The following is a 22,901-nucleotide window of genomic DNA, read 5'->3' on the forward strand; positions in this document are numbered from 1 at the left end:
GAAATTGAAGTTAAATGTTGAATTAGATAAATCATACAAGAAGGTAGGGTTCTCTCAAAGTTATTAAAACTAATAATATTATCAAAAGAACGCTCATTAACCTCAATTTCAATCCATCCTTCAACCCCAAATCTCCAAATTAGCAATCACCATTCTCAATAGCTAATAAGCAAGTTGGACAACTATTATCATTTATCAATTAAACAGAAATAATACTATAAAATAATAGGGCTCAAATGGTCAAATATCGGCCACAACTCACATTCACAAATCACAACATTCAACCTCTAATAAAATCATACAGATAATCAAGTCATAAGATTCAAGCTCTAATAAAGTCATACAAATAATCAAGCTCTAATAAAATCAAGAAATTTCACCAAAAAAAAAAAAAAAAACAACTCATACAGTAAATTCGTGAATCGTGATATACATATAATCTGATAATTTTGATAATTAAACATTTAAACTGATGATTTGATATAGAATCTAATCAATTTGCAATGTAATTATGTAAATTAAAAGTTTAAAACTAACCTCAAAACAAAATTGAATTCACGGAGTACGGAATGAAGACCTCACACTCACGCCTGAGCAGAGCCTTGCTGCGGTTGCGGGACGCCGGGACAGACGACTGAAGTTGCTGGCGAGGTCGGCGACGGGGTTGCTGGCCAGTGGTTTTGCTGCGGTTGCGGGCAGTGGACTGAACTAAGTCTCACGCTGCCTCTGTTCTCAGTCTTCTCACGCTACGCCTCAACGCCTGACGGAGTGACGGACTGAAGCTAATAGGACGTCGCGACGGTGAGAAGTTGAGAAGGAGCAAGAAAAACGGCCGGTGAGGCGGTGAACGGCGACGGAGTTGCTGGAGTTTGGGGATTTCGATTTAGGTGAGTTTGGGACTTAGGGTTTTAATTTGGGGGAATTGGGGTTCTGATTTATGTTTTCATTCTAAAGCAAAAAAAAAAAAAAAAAGTGTGAGTAATGGGATTTGAACCCACGTCTCATGAGTGGTAGGATGGGAAAAAAAAACCACTAGGCTGCAAGCTAAATCCTTAATACATAGTGTTTTTTTTTTATTTTTTTTTTATTTTTTTTTTATAAAATAATAGGTGGTCCGCGGACCCACTATGACTACACGTGGGTCCGCCACTGATCGTAACCATCACTGATGGTTACGAGGCTAACATGGTTGTCGGGTTTAAGGTTTATGGTGGTGGAGATGTGCTTAGTGATGGCTAGGGATGCTTTGATACCTTTGGAGACTAGACGTCTACAAAATTGTAGCATGGGACAAATGTGTCCTTGAACTGGGTAAACCACTGCTAGAACATGGGCTGTATGTTTTTGTGTGATATTTTCCATGGTTCTTTTACTTCGCTAGAACTTTCTTACGGTTTATAATTGTAGTAAACTAGAAATAGACTAGTACAAATGGTGAAAGATTTATAAGGAAATTTAGCACGTGTGGTTGAAAATCGTTTGAAACATTGATTAATAATTGTACGGAGTAAATACATGGCCTTGGGGCCTTGTCTGCTTTGTACTTTTGTCATTGCAATTTTTTTTTTTTTTTTTTTTTGTTCATTATAAAGAGAGTCGCAACTTTATACAAGCATGTGAGATTTGATCTAATGTCATCTTAGATACTACTCTCTCCGTCCCTTAATACAAAGTCTCTTTTGGTTTTTGCGTGAGAATTAAGAAAATTGTAATTTTTTTAAAATTAATGATTAAAAGCATATATGTGCATGTGGGTTAGAGAGAGATGGAGAGAAAGAAAAAGTAATTGGGAATAATTAAAGAGATAGAGAGCGAAAGTGTTGAGAATTGATGTTAAAAGTACAGAAAAGTGAAGGAATAAAGATAACAACTCATAAAAAAGAGGGTAATTATGTCAAAAAATACAATATTTAAATAAAAAGAGGCATTATTGTATTTTGGTTTCTCCAAAAAGGAAATGAGGTTTTGTATTAAGGTACGGAGGGAGTACGGTAAAGAATACCTTGTAAGTTTTAAAAAATCTAGAGTAAGGGCCTGTTATGTTCAGCTTAATTTCAATTCAATTCATCTACAATCAGTTTAGTTTATTTCAAAATTTTCTTCTCTCATAAACAATTCATTTCAGCGCTATTCAATTCAATTCAGTTCACTTCAGTAAATCGGAACAACTCTTTTTTTTTTAGAGGCAATAGAGTAAGTTAGTTGACATCTATTACTAACACTCCATTATGAAATTGTTCATTAAATCATGGAGATGTATGATATATATGATATATATTAGAGTAAGTAAGTTAGTTAGATGATATATATATTAGATTTGTTGCACATAATAAGAAACTAAGGTAGTAAATTTCCTTTGGTCCTTGTCTTTGTACTTACACCTTTATTTTTTTTTTCTTTTTGATAATAAATAGAGTTGCAACTACATATATATATATATATATATATATATATATATATATATATATATATATATATATATATATATATATAAATCTAAACTTTTAGCCAGGCCACGAGACAGCGACACTTGACACTCCAACTTTTCGCCAAATGTCGCGTCACGTTGGATGTACTTAGATAGACTTCATAAGATAAATTAATTAGTTTCAATCAAATTTGGATGAAATTTTAGAATAAAATTGTTAGTTGAGAGTTTTATTTTCGAAAAAATTCCAATATTTCATAGGCATAAATTGAATTATAATTTTATTCAAAAAATATATTAGATTATAACTCTAAAATATTTCATATGTATAAATTGAATTATAATTTTATTCAAAAAATTATTGGATTATAACTCTAAAAAAAATAGGAAAAATGGAATCTAAAAATCCAACCTTTGGCCGGTCTGACAATAAAAATCCAACCTTTAAGTAATCCCAAAAAATCCAACCTTTGCCCCCCACCTTTTCCAACAGATCCATGACCTATTAAAATAGGTAAACTTGATCCTTCTCCGGTTTCTTCCCTCCATATTTATGACCGTTGCAGGGGGTAGTTAATTTGGTAATTAATTCCTCTGTTCTTCTCCCATCCCATCTCCTTAAAAGCTCTGCTCCCCCCTAAATTTTTTTCTCATTCACTTCCTCATTTCCATTTTTCTCCAAGAATCTTACTTTGTTCTCTCTCCAAAAATGGCAAGTCAACTGTCTGCTAGCTCTGGTTCTTCTAGGTCTAGGTCGAAGGGAATTTCTTCCCCTGCAAAATTGGTGTGCTACCACAACGAGTTTGCGCCGTTGAGGACTGTTCGTTATGACAGTCTGACGAAGGGGAAAAAGTTTTACGGGTGTTCCTACTGGCCTGTAAGTGTGTGAGATTTATGTTAATTTTTTTTTGTTCTTGATTTTTATTTTTAAAATTGCATTTTCAAATTGGGGTTTTTAATGTGTTTAATTTGTAGGAGCAGAAAATATGTGGATTTTTCAAATGGGCTGATGAGGTTAATGATGTATGTGATCTGCAACAAATTGTTATTGAGAAGGAGGAAACTATCTCTGAACTGAAGCATCAAGTGGATATGCTGAAGCAGGAACAAGAACTGATGAGAGACAAAGTGAAGAAGCTGAAGGCGAAAAAGGAGAAGCTGTTCGAGGAGGTTGAAGAGATGGGTATTGCTACTACGGAGACCATGTTCGAGCTGAAGGAGAATAACAGTGACAAGAGGCTCATGCTGACCTTGGTGTTTTCTTGGGCATTTTTTTACTTTGGTGCTCATGCTAAATTAGTTGATGATGGTGATGGTATATTTGGGGGGGGGGGGTGGATTAGTTGTAGTTGCAGTTTTTTGGGTATAATTGAATAGGACTTGGTGGATGTATTTGCTTTTGGGGATGTTGAAGTACTAGGAGTATGTTCTGTTTTTTTTTGGCAACTATTGGATGTTGGTATGTCTTTAGTAGGAGGTACAGACTGCAACTGGTTAAAAAAAAGTTCCTTCTTTTTTTAGTTTGGTCAGATGTGGCCATTTAGGTGAAGGTATGAAGCATATGATTTGAACAGTTTATGTACATTTTGGCAACTGATTTCAATGATATGAATATATGATGTTGCTTAATATGGTTTGTGTGTGTTTTGTGATTGCAAAAGTTATATGGAAATTAAATATAAAGTCAGAATATGCAAGGATAATAACCATAGATTAAATAATGTCATCAAACTACAAAGTGTCAACAAAATCCATACAATCATCAAACTAAATCGAAAACATAACTAAATGTGTTCAACACATATTAGAACTGATCAATGTTCACTTAAGAACTAAGTTAACTAAATGCATCTATGAGGTGGAGCCTTGACTAAAGTTGTATGAGAAGCTTGTGGTTGTAGCATTAGTTCCGCCTGCACCTCCATGAAGCTGTATGCACAATTCAAAAAATAGGGTCAGATTAAAATGAGGAGAAAGAACTAACATGCAAAACACTTAGTAAGTACAAGTGAAATAGCTTACATATGAATTGCCATCTTGTGATACAAAGACTTCAAAGCCTTCAGGTATGGTTGCAGCATCCCTTCCTTTTTCTCTTCCCCTCCCTTGACCACTGCTTCTCCCTCCCCTGCTGCCTCCTCCCATGCTGCCTCCTATATTCCCTCCCCTATTGATCACCCTGCCACCTTTTCCAATCCTAGAAGGTTCTGCAGTTGCAGTAACATGGGAAGGTGGTGGTGGCTGACATAGTGGGGCAGGTTGTTGTGGTGGCTCTTTTCTAGGCCTACCCCTTGGTCTTTTTGCAGGTGGTGGCTGTGGCAATGAGTTCCTTTTATCAGGGCAACTTCTTTTGTTATGCCCTTTTGAATGACATACAGTACATGTCATTTCCATTCCATGCCTTGTAAGCTTCCCAGGTTTCTTAGGGTCTTCAAAAGGATCCTTCCTCCTATTCTTTCTTGGCCTACCTGGGCCAATCTTGATTAGGGGTGGATCCAAGTGCAAATCAGACAAAGGCTAGTGCCTTTCACCCTCTAATGGTGGGATTGAATTCTCATAGGCTTTCAAATAAGTAGCCTTCTTGTAGCAGTCATCTACAAAATCCTCAACACTCTTCCTTTTGAAAAAAATAGCTGCCACAGCATGACAACATGGTATCCCACACACATCCCACTTTCTACAAGTGCAGGTCCTATGTTGTAAATCAACAGAGCAAGTGTCCAGTTGGTAGCCGACTTGGAACACTGTATGTGATGATGGCAGCACATCACAGAATGCAGCTTGCTCCTTTTCCCTCTCTAACTTTTTTGAGCCCTAGGGCAGAGTGCACTCTTCCACTTGGACATCTCCTCCTTTTTCACAACTAGCCTCTTCATTAATGCCCCCCTAATATCCTCCAACATGTACAATAGATGCTTTGATCTAGCATGAATTATGTAACCATTAAAGGTCTCTGCCATATTGCTTGTGATGACATTTGACTTTACCTCAGTCTTCATAAAGGCTCTACAGAAAACCTTTGGTTGTAACTCTTGAATGCTTCTGCTGCAAGTGGGTCTGCTATAGCTAACTTAGCTATATTCTCATTGAAGTCTGCTTCATTATAGGCTTTAGCACAGCTCCAGAACATAAGTCTCATGTCATCACCCTTGAAGTTTTTGTGCCAATGAGAAAAAATGTGCCTTGCACAATGTCTATGCTCTGCATTTGGGAGAACTTCTGACACTCCAGCTAATATGGACTGAGACACATAAACAACATCATTTACTTACTAAGCCATATATCAAATTTAAAAACATATGTAATGAAGATGCAACACTAGAATATGGAGGAAAATGTTAATACCTGATGCTCATCTGAAATAAAGACTGTCCCTTCTCCATCTCCAAGATCAAGACTCTTCTTCAAGTTCTCCAAAAACCAAGCCCATGACAGATTATTCTCACCTTCTACAACAGCCCATGCAATGGGATACATTTGATCATTTCCATCTCTCCCAACTGCTGACATCAACTGCCCACCCAAAAATGTCTTCAAGAAACATGCATCAATATAGATAACCTTCCTACACCCTTCTTTCCAACCCTTTTGCACTCCCTCAAAACAAACATACAACCTTTGAAAAATTTTAGGTGGTTTGTTCTTATCCATGTAAGTAACTAAGTCCAATTGTGTGTTTGGACTAACCTTTTTTACTGCTTCTAAATACCTCCCAACTTTACTGTAATGTTCTCTCACAGAACCATGCAGCTTTCTATGGGCATAGTACTTCACTTTGTAAGAAAAATCTCTCTTAATTATAACCCTATAAGCCCTCCTTACTGTCTCTATGATATCCTTAGCAGGCCAATGTGGTCTAGCCTTGAACACATCAAGAAACTGCTCTGCCAACCAACTGCACTTCAATTTCTTGTTTTTATCCATATTCCTTAAGCAACTATGCTCCTCCATGACTGATTTCAACACAAATGGACACCCTGCAGAACACCTCACAACTATTCTCTGTTGCTTAGGCCTATTTCCTGAAACAATGCTTAGGTTCCTACCCTGAAACACTGCATACTTAGCCACAACCTCCTTAAATGCTACTCTACTTCCAAACCTTTGTCCAGCCTTCCACTGGAAAACTTTGAAGTCTGTGTCAGCCCCTATCAGCAACCCCCTTCTTTTTCTTCTTTCCTCAATTGTTTCCTCATCCTCATTACCATTAGGTGTATGAATTTCGATCTTCCTCTGAATCCTCATATTCAGAGACAAATCCCCCCTCAACAGCTCTCACCTCTAAGCTTTCTTCATGTTGTGCAACTAAATTACCCCTTACAGCTTCTAGTTCAAGCTTCTGTGCTAATTCAACCACACTTGTATTGAAACCTCTAACTCTCTCTCTTACTTCCTGTTGCTCGTCATCACTTGTGTCTATATCAAATACCTCAGGATCTTTTAACAGCTCTAGGTCATTTGTCTCTCCACCAACCTCACCAGATCCAAAGTTTGCTTCATAAATTTCATAATCACCCAACCAGTCCTCTTCTTCACAGTCTAGTAATTTCTCCTTATTCAAATAGTCTTCTTCACACTCTTCTTCACAATCAGTATCCAAATTATCCTCATTTTCCACTACAAATTCTTTATCACCATCATCATCTCCCTCTTCATCACCTGATTCAGGCACCCCCCACAACAAGGTATCTAATGGGATTGGACTATCTGGTCTATTATCCTCCCACTCATAATCATCAGGAACATCAGACCTGATAAAATTGGATGGAGATGCAGGTTTGTTTTCTGGGTCAGATTGGGGATCTGGTTCTTTAGGTGGGTTTTCTGGTGTGGGAGAAGTGAATGGGGTAGATTCAATTGGAACAGGTTCTCTTTTGGGTGTACTTCTAAGTTGACTGTGGGAGTGGGGACCAGCTCAGTTGCTGTTTCTTTAATCAAACTAGGGGAAAGAATCTTATCTCCTACAACAACTACTTCCTGGGTCAATGTACTACCTCTCCTGGGCTTCAATTTTATGGGCCTATTGGTCTTAGCAGAACTCCACCCATGTGTATATGTGGGCTGGACTACTGCATTGGATGCAGTTTGGGATTGTGCTAAAAATTCAGGCTCAGCATCATCATGCACAACATACAGATCTAGTTGTCTACTGTAATCAATCACATCAGTCATTGTTTTGAATTGAGCATCACTACACACATTCCTCAACCCATCCCCAAATTCAAGTCCATGAAGCAAATAATAAAGTATGTAATTATCCCCATAATCACCACACTTAGCAATTAATTCTTTCATGTGAGACCAGCACAAGTCATCAGTAACAACATTAAAGGTTTTATACTGCCCTCCCAAATATACCCAACCACCATTTTTACTCGAATTAAACTTACCCCCATGGTAGATTTTGAGGCATACATCACCCATTACAACAGTTATATTCACGAAATCAACAATTAAACTACAGTATACAACTAATCAACCACTTAATCGTTCCAATTACTGTCAATAAATATATCGTAAAATTAGGGTTTCACGATTTACATTAATCGCAGGAAATCGCAAATCTTGAACCCAATTTCGCTTCCACCATCAAAGATACAACCTTTATGAACTTCGCCTTTCAAGAACGCAGCCAAATGATGTATTTTTTGAACAGTTTGTTAATTTTAAAAATGGAGTTTTGTTTTTTCAGGGAAAAACCGTTGAAGAAGAAGATGATTTCGACAGAAGTCCTTCACTTTTTAGGAGGGAAACAAAAGGCTTACTTGTTTATCAGGTTAAAGGTTTTTTGGATCTGTTGGAGAAGGTGGGGGGCAAAGGTTGGATTTTTTTGGGATTACTTAAAGGTTAATTGGATTTTTATTGTCAGACCGGCCAAAGGTTTGATTTTTAGATTCCATTTTTCCAAAAAAATACCAATATTTTTTTTTGGTGTTTAGAGAGCCCATAAGGGCAGGGGTGAGAATTGATACCAAGACCTCATAGGTCGGGAGGGAAGCTCAAACCACTTAAGCTATCTCTCACTCTCATAAAATACCAATATTATTATTAGTCATTTATTACATGTCTATTACATAGTTTAAATCGTTAGAAATGCACATCAATTCCAAACTAATTTCATATTAAAGATATATTTTGAAATTTGACATATAGATTAAAAATTTATTTTAAAATTTAAAAAACAATCCGGACATCGCACGGGGCACAAAACTAGTACATGTAATAAGACTTAAAAAATATGGATCCGGAGTAAGTTACTTGGAATCTATTATTAATTTATTATCACTCCACTGCGATACGTGCGTAGTATTTCAATTCATGAAGACGTATGAAAATTAAGTTATGCTTCATCCTTTACTTCACTTTATCTACAAACTTTTTTAGATCTTTATATTTTTGCACTGTATTTTTTTTTAAAAAAATACTTGTTCATTGTCAAGATATTGTATGATTATTTTTCATTCAATTGATTTTACTAATATTTTTTATTTTAAATAGTGTATCACATGGGAGTAACCTAATTACTATATATTTTTTTAGGGTTTACTGTTCTCTTTGTCTCTAAAAACTATTTCTAATTTGTCTTCCGTATACAATTCACAATCTATTGATTGAAAAAGCTCCTTGATTCAACTTTTGGAAATTAAAAGGTTTATGGAGAATCCACTGTTATTTGTATGTATCCATATTAAGCAGATACATAACTCTTTGGCAGGTTAAACAACAACTATAGCCGCATAACATGAAATTAAAAGCTCATGAAACCTCATAATATTCAACGGTTTAATTTGTAAATACACTGACAAACATAAAATTTAAAAGGTACAACTATTTCTAAATCGAAGAACTAGCAACTAAGAGCAACTCCAAGGGTTGCCAAATTAGCTTGCCATGCCACTTAGGATTGCAAAGCTATTCTTTCTTCTAGCTAATTCATACCACAATGGTTAGACTAATTAGCATTTAGATTTTTCAGCTTTATTTTTTAAATAATTAGTATTTTATTAGAGATAATTAATTTCTAAGCTAATTAGCTTAGTTAAGCTGATTTGCTTGGCATTAGCTTGGCCAAGCTAATTATCAAAGTATCCTCCAATGGTTTGGCTATTAGCTTGAAAATTATTAAAATTACAAGCTAGTCCCTAAAAGCAACCATTGGAGTTGCTCTAAGTGATCGAATTTGTAAACCATTGAGATTTGACATCATATGAAATTTATACATATTTTAGATTGACACACACATGAAATATATTAATGTGACTTAATAAGTATACAAACATATTTGCTGATGACAAGGTAGCACATTATAAATAGTACGACAGTGTCTTACCTTATTTTTGTTGAATTAAAATTATTTTGACGGTATTGAAATTATTTTTTTTGCTAATTTTAATTTATTTTTATTGAATTAAAACTGAACAGAATTTATTTTCACTAAATTGAACTTAATTTTACTGAATTGAAATTATTTTTAGCAAATATTGTTTATTTAAGGTGAAGTGAACAGCATGGCCGTAGAAGTACTTATTTTTCAACAATTTTAATAAACTTAAACAAATCATTATAACGACCTTGTTATTTTGGATATGAACTCATCAATGTTCCTATCGGAAGATCCACCCTCAGAAATTGCTTTTTTCATCAAATGCTTCCATTTCTTACCATTTTCAATAATTCCACCTTTTTTTCTTCCATCACTTCAATTATACGTTCCACAATTTCCTCTCTTCGTACACCCCCTTCCTTGCTTACCTTCACTCTAACCCCTACTTTCCAAACATCCTCAACAAACTTAGAAACCATAGGTTGGTCGGTCCATTGTGGCATCCCTATTAAAGGGACGCCCATAACCAATGCCTCTAGTGTCGAGTTCCAACCACAATGAGTAAAGAAACACCCAATTGCCTCACTAGAGAGTACCTCTAGTTGTGGACACCACCTTACAATTAGGCCTTTCGCGGCTACTTCACCAGCAAAGCCCTTTGGAAGCTTGCCTTCCTCGGATGCTCGAACCACCCACAAGAAGTGATGTTCGCTTTGCTTCAATCCCCATGCTAATTCTTCGGTTTCAGTCTTTGTTAGACTTGCCACGCTACCAAATGAGACATAAATCACTGACTTTGGTGGCTTTGTGCTTAACCAATTGATGATATTAGGATTTATGTGGTAGAGACTAAGGCCATATTCTCTGTCATGTGGAATTCGGTTGTCTACGTAAAATGATGGAACCGTTGGGCCGATTGTTAACAATGGACATTCTTTGGACATTACATCAACTATCTGAGAACGAAATTGAAGAAGGTTTCAGGTTAGTTAACATATATAATAGTTTAAGTCCCGTGATATTCATGATTTTACTAAGTTTTACAGCGAATTACACTGTTAATTCAACAATAATGTAATTTTTTAAGGAAACATAATTGATGACTTGAATTTTCATTTATACCCATGGTAATGAGTTGAGGTTATTGATGCATAGGAATATGAAAATAAAATACAAGTAAATGAAAGAAATTATGGACTATGAAAGTTTTATACCATTCCGTGTAAAATATATAACGCATGTAAATTTAAGAATAGTATTTGGACATACATACACATATCCTTTGTCCCTATTTTATTTTTATTTTTTTTGAAACCTCCTTCGTCCCTATTTTATTGTTTGACTTTAACTGATGCAACTTTTTAGGCAAGTTTTATTTGGTATTAATTTACTCGTGAAACCCATTGTAGTCCACTTGTCAGTGTCCCACATTGGTGAAAGAGGAAAGGTGGTTCCACTTTATAAGGTAGATGAGTTACTCCTACTATTGCCAATTGTTTTAGTATGGAAGTTCTAAAGCCTCGTTTGTGGACCAAATTCTCCTCCTCTTTGTTCGGATTACCCAGGACCATTTCATATTGTTTCAAAATTTAACATGATATCAGAGCCCAGAGTGTCCCACATTGGAGAAAGAGGAGAGGTGGTTCCACTTTATAAGGTAGATAGATGAGTTACTCCTACTATTGCCAATTGGTTTTAGTATGGAAGCTCCAAAGCCTTGTTTGTGGACCAAACTCTCCTCCTTTTTGTTCGGATTGCCCAGGACCATTTCATATTGTTTCAAAATTTAACATTTACATTGTTATAATTAGTAATGAATTATTATTTCTATTTATAGTAACCGAGTATTTAGTTTTTTTATATATGATTTATGAGTAGTTTATATGAACTTTTTAAAGTATAATAACATTCGCTTAATTAATTTATTTTATAGGTTATTGTAGATATTTTATTATATTGAAGTAGGAAAGGAAAAAACAAATTTGTATATATATATATATATATATATATATATGCAAAGACACAACGCCACACATTTGGTCGGAAAAGAGGATTTGACCCCTATTCGATTAATATGTGTTTTTGGGAAAAAAAAAAGGTTTATAAAGTGGTTTCTTAAAAAAAAATTAGTTATAAAAGGTGGTGGTTTTTTTTTAAAAATTTTTTTTAATTAAAATTTAAAATTTTGCAAATTTTATTTAATTAAAATTATGTATGTATTGTATAGTATTATTATAACTCTAAGTTGAAAATTTTTGTGCACAAAATCTTGACACGTGATATTATTAATTTGACTTTTAAGTGTAGAAAAATAGAGTGTATACATTCATAAATATGACTAAATTATTTTCTTTTCTAATAAAAATAAATTTTATTTCCAAATACTAATGACAGAAACTTTTTTTCCGAACACTACTAGAAAACAGGCAAAAATGACGGAATTTTTTCGTTGAAAACCTGTTTTCCGTCAGAAAACCGATTTTAGACGGAAATTCCGTCAAAATGGTTGTCAAAAAACATTTTGTAGGAAAAACGACTTTTTGCTACGAAATTTTCGTCAGAAACACTTTTTCGATGGAAATTTCGACGAAAACCCTTTTCCTACGGAAATTTCAACGGGATTTACTCAATCGGACATTTCTGTCCAATAAAGTCCGTCGGTAGTTTTTCGGCGGACGTATTCCGCCAGAAACTACCGACAGAAATTATGTCGAAAAATGTTTTTTTTTTTTTAAAAAACCCCTCCCAGCACCATCCCACACCAACCCTCCTTACCCGTACCACCAGCCCACCTAACATATACCACCATCGACTACCCAACTTCCACCATAACCCCTACCCACTTAACCCTAACCCTAACCTATCACCCAAACGAACCTAGATTTATAACCCCCTGACAACTTCGGCTGAACCACAGTAAACCACCACACCACCCACCAAAAACAACCACACCCGCTGCCAGGATAAACAATCACAACTCAAAAATTAACAAAAAAAAAAAAATTAAAGAAGAAAAATTATAATCCCATCCTAACCTCCAAAACGCGAATTCCAACAACCACCACAACCATATTTATTCAAAAAATTCTGATAAAAAAAAAACACATACCTTGATTCAACCACACAAAACCTTGACATTGGGTTTACAAGGCCAAATTCGACCATGAAAACTCTAAATCCTGAAAACCTTTGGTTTCATCACGAGGAGAGAGAAAGTGCGGAAAAAGGCGAAAATTATTGTTGATGTTGATGTCGGTATTGTTATTAATGTCGGTCTTGGTGGTGTTGTTGTTGCAACGATAGTTAGTGGCGGTGGTGGGATATATAAGGTGGTCGAAAGAGGGGAAATAAGAGGAGATAAAGAGATGATGAAAGGGAAGAAGAAAGAGAAAAAGAACGAGAGAGAAAGGAGAGATCGAAGAGGAGAGAGAAGGAGAACGAGTTAGAAGGAGAGGACAGAGAAGAGGAAAGACAGAAAGAAGGAGAAGAAGAGGAAAGAGTATAGGGTTTTAGGGTTTTTAAAAAGCTGTTTGTTTTTTTTTTTCTTTTTTTTTTTTTAAAAAAAAATTGTATTCCATCGAAAAATTTTGACGTAATGTTTATACATCGGAAAAGGTAATTTCCGACGGAAAAATTTGTCTAAGAGTACAAATATTCCGACGGATTTATATTCCATAGAAAATTTTCGACGGTTTTCCAACGGAATAAAAATCCGTCGGAAATTTTGACTTTTCCGACGAAATAATGTGTTCATCGGAACCAGTTCGTCGGAATTCGGCTATTTTCTAGTAGTGAAATATGATAAAATTGGAGGAAAAACTGGTGATACAACTCCCTCCGTTTTTAAGTACTTTCTCTATTTCTTTTGGACGTATGCCGATGTTAATTTTTGATAGAAATTATCTTTAATTGCCAATAAGTATAAATTCTAAGAGAATTAATAATCTACTCCTTGTCCTAGAATACATGAGATACTGACCTTTTTTCACTATTCATGCATTAGCTTTGACCATAGTTTTTTACTAACATAATAAAAACATATTTTTATCATAAAATATGTTGTTAGATAGGTATTAATATAAAGTTTCATAATATATTTTAAAAACAATTTTCATTAATAATTAATAATCCGAAAATATAGTCAAACTAGTGCATTGGTATGTGTGCAATGTTGGTTGTATCATATATTCTAGGACTAAGGGAGTATTCATTGAGACAATTCAAACAAGTACCTGCAAGACTCTATTTTTACTTATGTATAAATCACAAATATTAGTCAAAGTAGGACAAATGAATAGTGTAAAAAGTAGAAGTTGAACAAGTATTTAAAAACGGATGGAGTATATAGTATGTTTTGATAATAATATTATTCTAAGATATATACAACGTAGTAGCTTGCAATATGAAAAATAAATATTATAGGATATATTGTCACGAAGTTTTGACAAAAAAAAAAAAAAACAATCAAAGAAAATAGTACAGGTTATATTATCACAATTCACAATCCTCGTAATACGCATCATGATTAATTTAAAGGAATTTAATATACTACTGATACTAACAAGATGCAACTTTATTTTAGGAAACTCATATACTAAGATACTTTTCAGTTAAGCTTGCTTGGCTGAGAGTAGACTAGGGCCTGTTCTTTTCAGATTATTTTCAATTCAGTTTAGTTCAGTTTCATTAAGTTCAATTCAATTCTTAATCTCCTTCACTCATAAAATATTCAGATCAGTTCAGTTTAGCTCCAATAAGTTCAATTAAGTCCAGTCCATCAAAACAGGCCCTAAGAATGGGTGACCTCTTAAAAAGTTTTTATAGGGCTTCGTGAGAACAGTTATTGATCCCAAATGCGCATTTCGTGATAATAGATCTCATCCTGATATGGGGTCAGGCTATTACAATCCTTTTTTCCCTCTTTTATTTTGGTCACTTTCACCAATGCTATTTTCCTCTATATTACATATGTTTCAATGGAATTCCAAGTTTGATAGGTCAATGATCACTGTTGTACAGTAAGGCCCTCTTCAATTTTTTTTTTTCTTGCTTTACTGAGATTATTTTTTACTCAACTAAACTTAGTTTTACTACATTTTAAATTATTTTTACGAATTGAAATTAATTTTGCTAAACTAAAATTATTTTTGTTGAACTGAAATAATTTTTTATTGATTCTCTGTTATATTTCTTCTTTAAAATTATTGACTTTTTATCAATTATTATTGTAAAGTGAAGTGAACAGGTTGTAAGTAGGATATACTATTACAATATGAATATAAAGACGATCCCCAACATACCTGTCTTATGTAGGTACACACACTTAAAATACAAGTGTACTAGGCAGTAGAAAGTTACATGATATTAGACCATCTATTACGAATTTATGATACTATGTCCATTTAATTACTTATTGGCGCAATATTAGTTATTGCATGCATGTCAAGGACAAAGATTGAGTGTAAAGAAAATCTAGTATACGTGGGTGTATGTTTGACAAATGAGTATACGCTATAATATCAAAGATTTATATTTACTTCTTCCCATTTTCTAAAGTGTAATATAATTTGAATAAAATTTTCGTAACAGATCGCACAAAGTAGCTTTATCTCCCTCCTACAAATTCTAAGGACTTGTTCTCTTCATCTGAAACAAGTAGATTTTGTCTGAATTTTTTAAATTCAGCTTTGATTTGATCTAAATTGTTTTGATCTGATCTGGTTTAATTTGATCTGATTTAACAATTTGACTCAACTTTGACCGCATTTTAATACTAATCTATAATGAGAAACATTATCGAAATGAATCTCGTTAGATTCATCTCATTATGAAATTTTTAAATGTGCAACTTTTATAAAAAAAATTTAATACGCATTAACGATAACTAAAGATAATCAAAAGTTCTGATCTGGCCTAATCTGAATATTTTTTATCTAGTCGAATCTGATCTGAATTAATTAAGTAATAAGTAATAAGGATCTGAAATAAGTTGAAGAGAACATATCTTAAATTATTTTCGAATAAACCTAAATCTAGCCCCCATTTCCCTCAATACCCCCCTCTGTCCAATTCATCAGATTCCACATACTTGATTACCAGCGGCTCTTATTATTTGTAACAAAAGAATACTTCTTCTATTTTTTTAATATAGTTCATGTTTTCTTATATTTTTTGAGATCCAAAATATTGTTTCTGTTTCCATTTTTGGATAGTATGTAAAGACCTTTTTACCCTCACTTTTTTAACATTATTCATTGTACCTTTTAAATTACTCTTGAATTTTGCATATGCCTTGTACTTTTTTCACTTTCTCTCTCTAACTTTTGTCTATAATTATACTTCTCACTTTTATTTATGTACTTCATCCACTTTTCCCTCCTATTTCTTAAATACCGTGAAATAAACACAAACACAAACACGAACTATATTATGGGACGACGGAGTATTCCGTATGAGACATAAAATATTTCTTTGTTACAATTATCAAAAAAATTGGGTAGAAAATTATTTGTTGAAAATGAAAACTATGTAAATTCTAGCAATAGGTAAACAAAACCATACTTCACAATTCACATGACCTAGAGAATGTATACATTACCTCTTCCTCCAAGTCGTAGATAGTGTTGACAAGCACAAAATCAGCCTCATCTAAATTCAAGTATTGGTTCAAAACCATTTCAATAAAAGCTGGGTAAGACCCCGGCGAGCTCACAAAAGATGGTAAGTCGCCAACTTTCAACGGAGGCAACCCCGGAATATGCACCATTGGTGAAGAAACCGGCATCAAAAGCTTCCTATGGTAAGTCAAGTAGTAAATATAATTCACCCCACATGGTTGGGTAAAAAAAGCAGCCCCAAATAATCCATATTTTTTAGCAACATTTAGACCCCACGGTAAAAATGGATCATACACTATACAAGTTATATGGTCATGTTTACTAACATTTTCCTCTATAAGGTCTCCTAGGGCTTGAGACCCAACGATCTCGAACCTAGCAAAATAATCGGCAGCACTTTCTGCCCCCGCGATTCCACTATCATCATAACCATCACTGATGGTCACGAGGCTAATGTAGCTGTCGGGTTTAGGGTTAATGGTGGTGGAGATGTGCTTAGTGATTGCTAGGGATGCTTTAACACCTTTGGAGACTAGACGTCTACAAAATTGTAGCACGGGAGATATATGTCCTTGAATTGGATAAGGTAGAGCTAGAATATGAGCTCTAGGGTTGTTTGTGATATTTTCCATGTGGTTAATTAGATCTTAATTTGGTTTTCAATTGTAGTAATGGATGGATACATAAGGTGGAAGGTTTATAAAGCGGTTTAGCATTGCGTTTGTGTGGTCGTAAATCCTTGAAAGATTCATAAAAAAATTGCCTCTGATAATTTTTTAATAATTGCGTGTTTGTGATATCTTTTAATAATTGCCTCTTCATGATACAAAATTGCGTTTGTGATATTTTTTAATAATTGCCTCCTCATGATGCAACATGCAAGTATATATTGTTACATGGGGTACGGAATTTAATTTGTATTAAACCTTGTAAAGGCTACAAATACAATTGTTGTATGTGGTCCCTACATACAACTACAATTTGTCATGTTTTATTGGCTAAAATTATGGGTCTAAGTTATATTTGAATTCAATTTATATTTGACTCCTAGTTTTTTCTTTTCTTATGATGTGACAAAATTTTAGTGGTACTGTATGTAGGGACCACATACAATGATTGTATGTGTATTAACTCTCTATTATGAAAGAGGTAGTGTTTTATTTGATTTATGCAAAACAAGGTCAATGAATTGTTGTGAAAACAATAAAAGGAATTAAAGGATAATTAAAACACATAAGCATTTATGGCTTCGGTCTACTAGAGCCTTTTTATGGGGGATTAAGAGCTAGCTTTTCTTCACACATGGTAGTTTTTTTGTAAGAAATGACCAAACTGCCCTCACTTAACCAATTTACTCATCCCTTAATCATTTCATTAACCATACTCTATTATAACCAACTTAACTCATCTAATCTTACCCAAAAAAAAAAAAAATCAAATATATCAACATTCATCTTCATCGTCAAATTTCTCTCTCCTCCTTCATCATCAAAATCTCACTCCTCATTCCTCCTTCAACTTCAAGATCTCACTCCTCCTTCATCTTCAAACGTGGTGTTGGGTTTCGGAGGGTAGTGGACGGCGTGGTGTTGGGTTTCGTGGTGGTGGTGGTTCAATTAGTGGGTTCTTGGTATCGATGGGATTTGGGTTTCGTGGTGGTGGTGGATTTATTGATGGGTTTTGGATTTCGTGGTGGTGGTGGTTGTTTAATTAGTGGGTTCTTGGTTTCGATGGGTTTTGGATTTCGTGGTAGTGGTTTAATTGGTGGGTTCTAGATTTCGTGGTGATGGAGGATTAATTAGTGGGTTCTGAGTTTCGTGGTGGTGGTGGTTTAATTTGTGGGTTCTGGGTTTCGTGGTGGTGGGTTCAATGGTGGTGGTTTTCTGTGGCTTTTAGTTTTCGATGGTGGTGGTTTCGGTGGCTTTTGGGTTTCGGTGGTGGGGGTGGTTTTCGGTGGTGGTTGGGTTTCGGTGGTGGTGGTGGTGATAGTTTTCGGTGGATTCTGGCTTCTGGGTTTCCGTGGTGGTGGTGGTGGGGATTCTTTGTTTTGGGTTGGGTGGTTTGTTTTGGTTAATTGTGGGTTTTTTTTTTATAAAAAATTTGGATTAATACTTAAGTAATGCCCTTATATTTCAATAATCATGTTTAAAAACTTTTGCCTTGGAGTCCGTGCTACCCCCTTTGTTGCAAATAATTGTTAACGGAGGTAGTTATGGAGTAAGTTAGTTGAAATCTATTACTACCTCCGTTACATGTTATGTGCAACGATTAGACATTTTCCCTCTCTGCTTTATGTCAAATCGTTGCACATAACCTGTAACGGAGGTAGTATTAACACTCCATTGTGATACTTTAATTCATGGAGATGTATCAAAATTAAGTTATGCTTCATCCTTTACTTCAATTTATCTACAAACTTTTTTGGATCTTTGTATTAAACCTTTTTCTTTGGTAGATTTATGCTCTTACTTTCTTCATTCTTTTTAAGTTGCCATGCAAGTGGTATAACATACTCTTTTGTCTAGAGATGTCAAAAGCTGACACGACCCGAAAAATTTTACCCGCACCTAATCATGACCTGATCGACCTGTTTGACTATTAATGCTTTCATATTTCAACTTTGTACCACAATTTAAACCAAACTTTATAAACTCATATTTGAACTTATATGAAATTGTTTATCCTAAAATAATTTTTTTTTATTTACAAAAAGTAGTTTAAACTTACTAGCTGGAATATGGACTCATCTGAAATTAATTCTCTTACCATAAATGAAGAAATTGGTGATGATTAAATGTGAATGTCAGTATATGAACAGTTAATAAACCGACCCGAAAAATGTACTAGAACCCGAATTGACCTCACCCGACACTAAACCGACACATACCGACCCGCTTACTCGAATTAACAACTCTTCTTTTGCCTCTAATTTAATGGTATAGAAATGTACACTTGCATGTTGCATCATTTTGACTTTTTAATTTGCATTAATTTTATACTTCCTCCGTCCCATTATTTCGTGCCTGTATTCCTTTTTGAGTGTCCCAAAATGTTCTGCATGTTTCTAAAAATAGCACATAATTATTACTTACTTTTTATCGTTCCCATACAAAATACACATATACCAAAAAAATCATTACTTACATTTTATCTTTTTCACACAATATTCTCTACTATTTCCATACAATATTCTTTATTTTTTATCTTTCCTGTAGAATCTTTCCCTACTTCCACCTTTTTCCTTAATTACCGTGTTTTTTGATAAATAAGTACGGAGTATGAAATAATGGGACGGAGGGAGTATTAATCTGAATTGACCCCTAATTATAAAACTAAAAAATGAATTTAATAAATTATTATAAGCTGCTGTATAAATCTCATCAATGCATGTCTTTGTTCACAATATTGGCCATGCTTGGTAACAATTTACTCACCAACTATTACAATTCAAAATGCCCTAAAAAAAAGTCTAATTATTCATGTCAATTACTTTCAGAGCACCAGTTTTCGACAGAATTAGGCTTTGCACTCTATTTAGTTTTTGTATACTTGTTCATTGTTATCAAGAAATTGTATGATTATTTTTCATTCAATTAATTTTACAATTATTTATTTATTCAGATAGTGGATCGCACGAGAATAACCTAATTACCATATAATTTTGTTGGATTTACTGATCTCTTCCTCTCTAAAAGCTATTCCTAATTTGTCCTCCTTATACAATTCACAAGCCATTGATTGAAAAAGCTCCTTGATTCAACATTTTGGATGTTAAAAGGTTTATGGAGAATCCACTTTTATTTGGATCCATATCAAACACATACTACCTCCGTTACATATTATTTGCAACGATTAGACATTTTTCCTCTCTACTTTATGTCAAATCGTTGCAAATAATGTGTAACGGAGGTAGTACAATAATTCTTTGTCGGGTTAAACAACTACTTTAGCCGCATAATGTGAAATTAAAAGCTCATGAAACCTCATGATATTTAACGGTTGAATCTGAAAATACATTGACAAACATGAAATTTAAAAAGATACAACTCTTTCAAAATCGAAGAACTAGCAATTAAGGGCTTGTTTGACATCAGTTTTGGTTTTTAGTTTCTTGTTTTTTTGAAAACCAAAAACAGGAAACAAGAAAAAGGTTTTTCCATTTTTCTGTTGTCAGTTTTCAAAATTATCATAATTTTAAGGAAATTTTAGATTTTAACACCATACAAATCAATGAAAATTGATATTAACACCACCCAAAAAAAAAAGTTTATTTTAACACCACATAAAAAATTGAAAATTTGAAGTTACCACCAAAATCTTGCTTCTGTTAACGGAACTGTTACTGGGCCCCACTCCAACAGTCACTTTTTACAATTCTCTCTTTAAAAGCACGATTCTCTTCATTTATGTTCTTTTGTGAGCAAATTTGTGGATTACATAGGTTGATCCTGGTATCAATTCATTCAAAAAAGTGATTTCATATCAAGAATTCTAGGGTTTGCTGGGAAAGAGGAAGGAATTGAAGGTGGTAACAGGTATGTTTGTTCATACATCAAAATCACACTTTCTCTCCAATGTAATGGCAAATTGAGCTTGTTTGGTATGTATTTATTGCTTAAATTACCTTAGTTTAGCAATTCAGTTATGTATTATGCTGGATTTGGTGGTTGGATTAGCATTGTCGCAGTTAATTAGTCAATTTCGAAAATTAGGGTTTATGTGAAATTGAAATTGGGGTTTTTTATGGTAGACGGGTTTAATTGAAAGTTTTTGTTGAGAATTTGAATTCGTATGTGTACAGAGCAGTAATTGTTATATTCATCTTAAATTGATGCAGATTATGTCTTCTTTGAGCTATTCTCCTTCAAAGGAGAAAAAATGCAATTGTGGAGTGCCAATGGCAAGGTTAACTAGCTGGACTAGGGAGAATCCAAGGAGGAAGTTCAGAGCTTGCAAGTTTTATGATCCAGTCACAGAATCAAGGGGGTGCAAGGTCTTTGAATGGGTTGACCAACCTGATGGGACAGACTGGCAAACAGGGGTTATCAATAACCTCTTGCTGGATAAGAAGCTGCTTAAGGGTGAAGTGAATGAGTTGAAAAGGGAAGTTGATGATATCAGTGGGCAGAGGAGGTGTCTACTTAATGAAGTTGACAATTTGAAGATTAGGTGCAAGGCTTTGAATGGTGAAAGAAAGAGAATGAACAGGGACTGCAAGGCAGGGGGGCTCTTTAGTGCATTGTATGTGGGTGGGCATGGCTATCTGTATTAGTTTGTCAATTGGTGTAGTTTTCCTAATGGTTAGGGGTGTTTAGTTGCAATAGAAGTAGGTGTTTGAATTGTTATTTTGTGACTTGTAGTGTTGGGAACTTTTGTGTAATGAAATTCTAAATATTTTAGTGAATGAATTCCAAGTATTTATAATCATGTGGTTGATGTTCAGTTATGATGGTTTTTGAAAAAAAATTGAAAGCACATGCATGCAGTAAAATAGGGAATTATTGCCAAATTAGTTAACAGAACATATATATTCATAAATAGTTGCCAAAAGGTGTTTACTTGAACCTGTCTTCATGGCAATTACAGCCATACATAATGTACACCATCCTAATATCTCTGGTTGTTCAAATGCTAATGACAAACAAACAAAATGATGACATAAATATGAATTCAAACATAATATTGTTTTCTAGCTATTACATCACTGAGTGAGGTTAACATCCTTGAAATTTTGCAGCTTGGCCCTAATTATCACACCTGTGTGTGATGGTTTTTGAACTATTGTTGTTGCAGGCTGACTTGAGGAACACTTAGAAGTTTTGTGTGGATGCTGAGTAGTGGTTGTTGCAGGTTGGATGGAGGAAGGATTTGCCTTTGACTTAGACTGCTGCTTTGGCTTTGGTTGACTTGAGCTTGGCTGACTTGAGCTCTGTTTTAGGGAAATCACAACATAGCCAGCTTACAGGATCAAATTCATAAAGTTACAGAAACACAAGGTTCAAGGTTTATACCTTTTTGGCAGCTCTGAGTTCTTTCTTCTTCCTCTCCTCCACCATCCAAGGAGTGTTGGAGGGTGGTCTCCCTGGTTGCCTTGGCTCCTCAGTTGCTGGTGAAGAGTGTTTTTGCAGGTCTTGGCATAATGACCAAAACCTGCACACTTACTGCATTGTTTCTGCCTCTTTGCTGTCTGTGGTTGTGCAGTTGAAGTAGAACATTCCCCTGGTTCCAGCTTCCTTTTTTTGCTCTTTGGTCTTCCAGGATGTACCTTAAATGCTGGAGGCTGTGATTCCCTCATACTCACTCTCTCCCAGTGTTTAGGACCAGGCATGGGTTGGATAGGGGGTTCATAAGCCTTCCTGTATGAGTCCATGGTGTAGTAAGGGTCCACATAAGCCTCTATGTCACCCCTAATGTCCTCATGCATGCATAAGCATGGACACAGGGAATCCCAGTAAGTTCCCAATGGTAACAGGTACAAGTGTCCTCCAAATCCACACACTCTTGATCATCCATCAACTGCACTTCAAATGTT

General features: G+C 34.7%; 1 protein-coding gene and 1 pseudogene across 1 annotated transcript; both read right to left on the minus strand.

Annotated features, from left to right (window-relative positions):
• Positions 1 to 9,878: 9,878 nt before the first annotated feature.
• On the minus strand, positions 9,879 to 17,169 carry LOC110738689 (annotated as a pseudogene).
• Positions 17,170 to 22,116: 4,947 nt separating this feature from the next.
• Positions 22,117 to 22,767, minus strand: LOC110738539. Its single transcript, XM_021918942.1, has 2 exons — positions 22,381 to 22,767; positions 22,117 to 22,298 (listed from the first exon to the last, which is right to left on the minus strand). The coding sequence occupies exons 1-2, from the start codon at positions 22,737 to 22,739 to the stop codon at positions 22,148 to 22,150; spliced, it is 510 nt and encodes a 169-aa protein (XP_021774634.1). The 5' UTR covers positions 22,740 to 22,767; the 3' UTR covers positions 22,117 to 22,147.
• Between the last annotated feature and the right edge of the window lie 134 nt (positions 22,768 to 22,901).

Source organism: Chenopodium quinoa, unplaced genomic scaffold (assembly GCF_001683475.1).
Source record: "Chenopodium quinoa cultivar QQ74 unplaced genomic scaffold, ASM168347v1, whole genome shotgun sequence".
In the NCBI taxonomy this organism is placed as follows: Eukaryota; Viridiplantae; Streptophyta; class Magnoliopsida; order Caryophyllales; family Amaranthaceae; genus Chenopodium; species Chenopodium quinoa.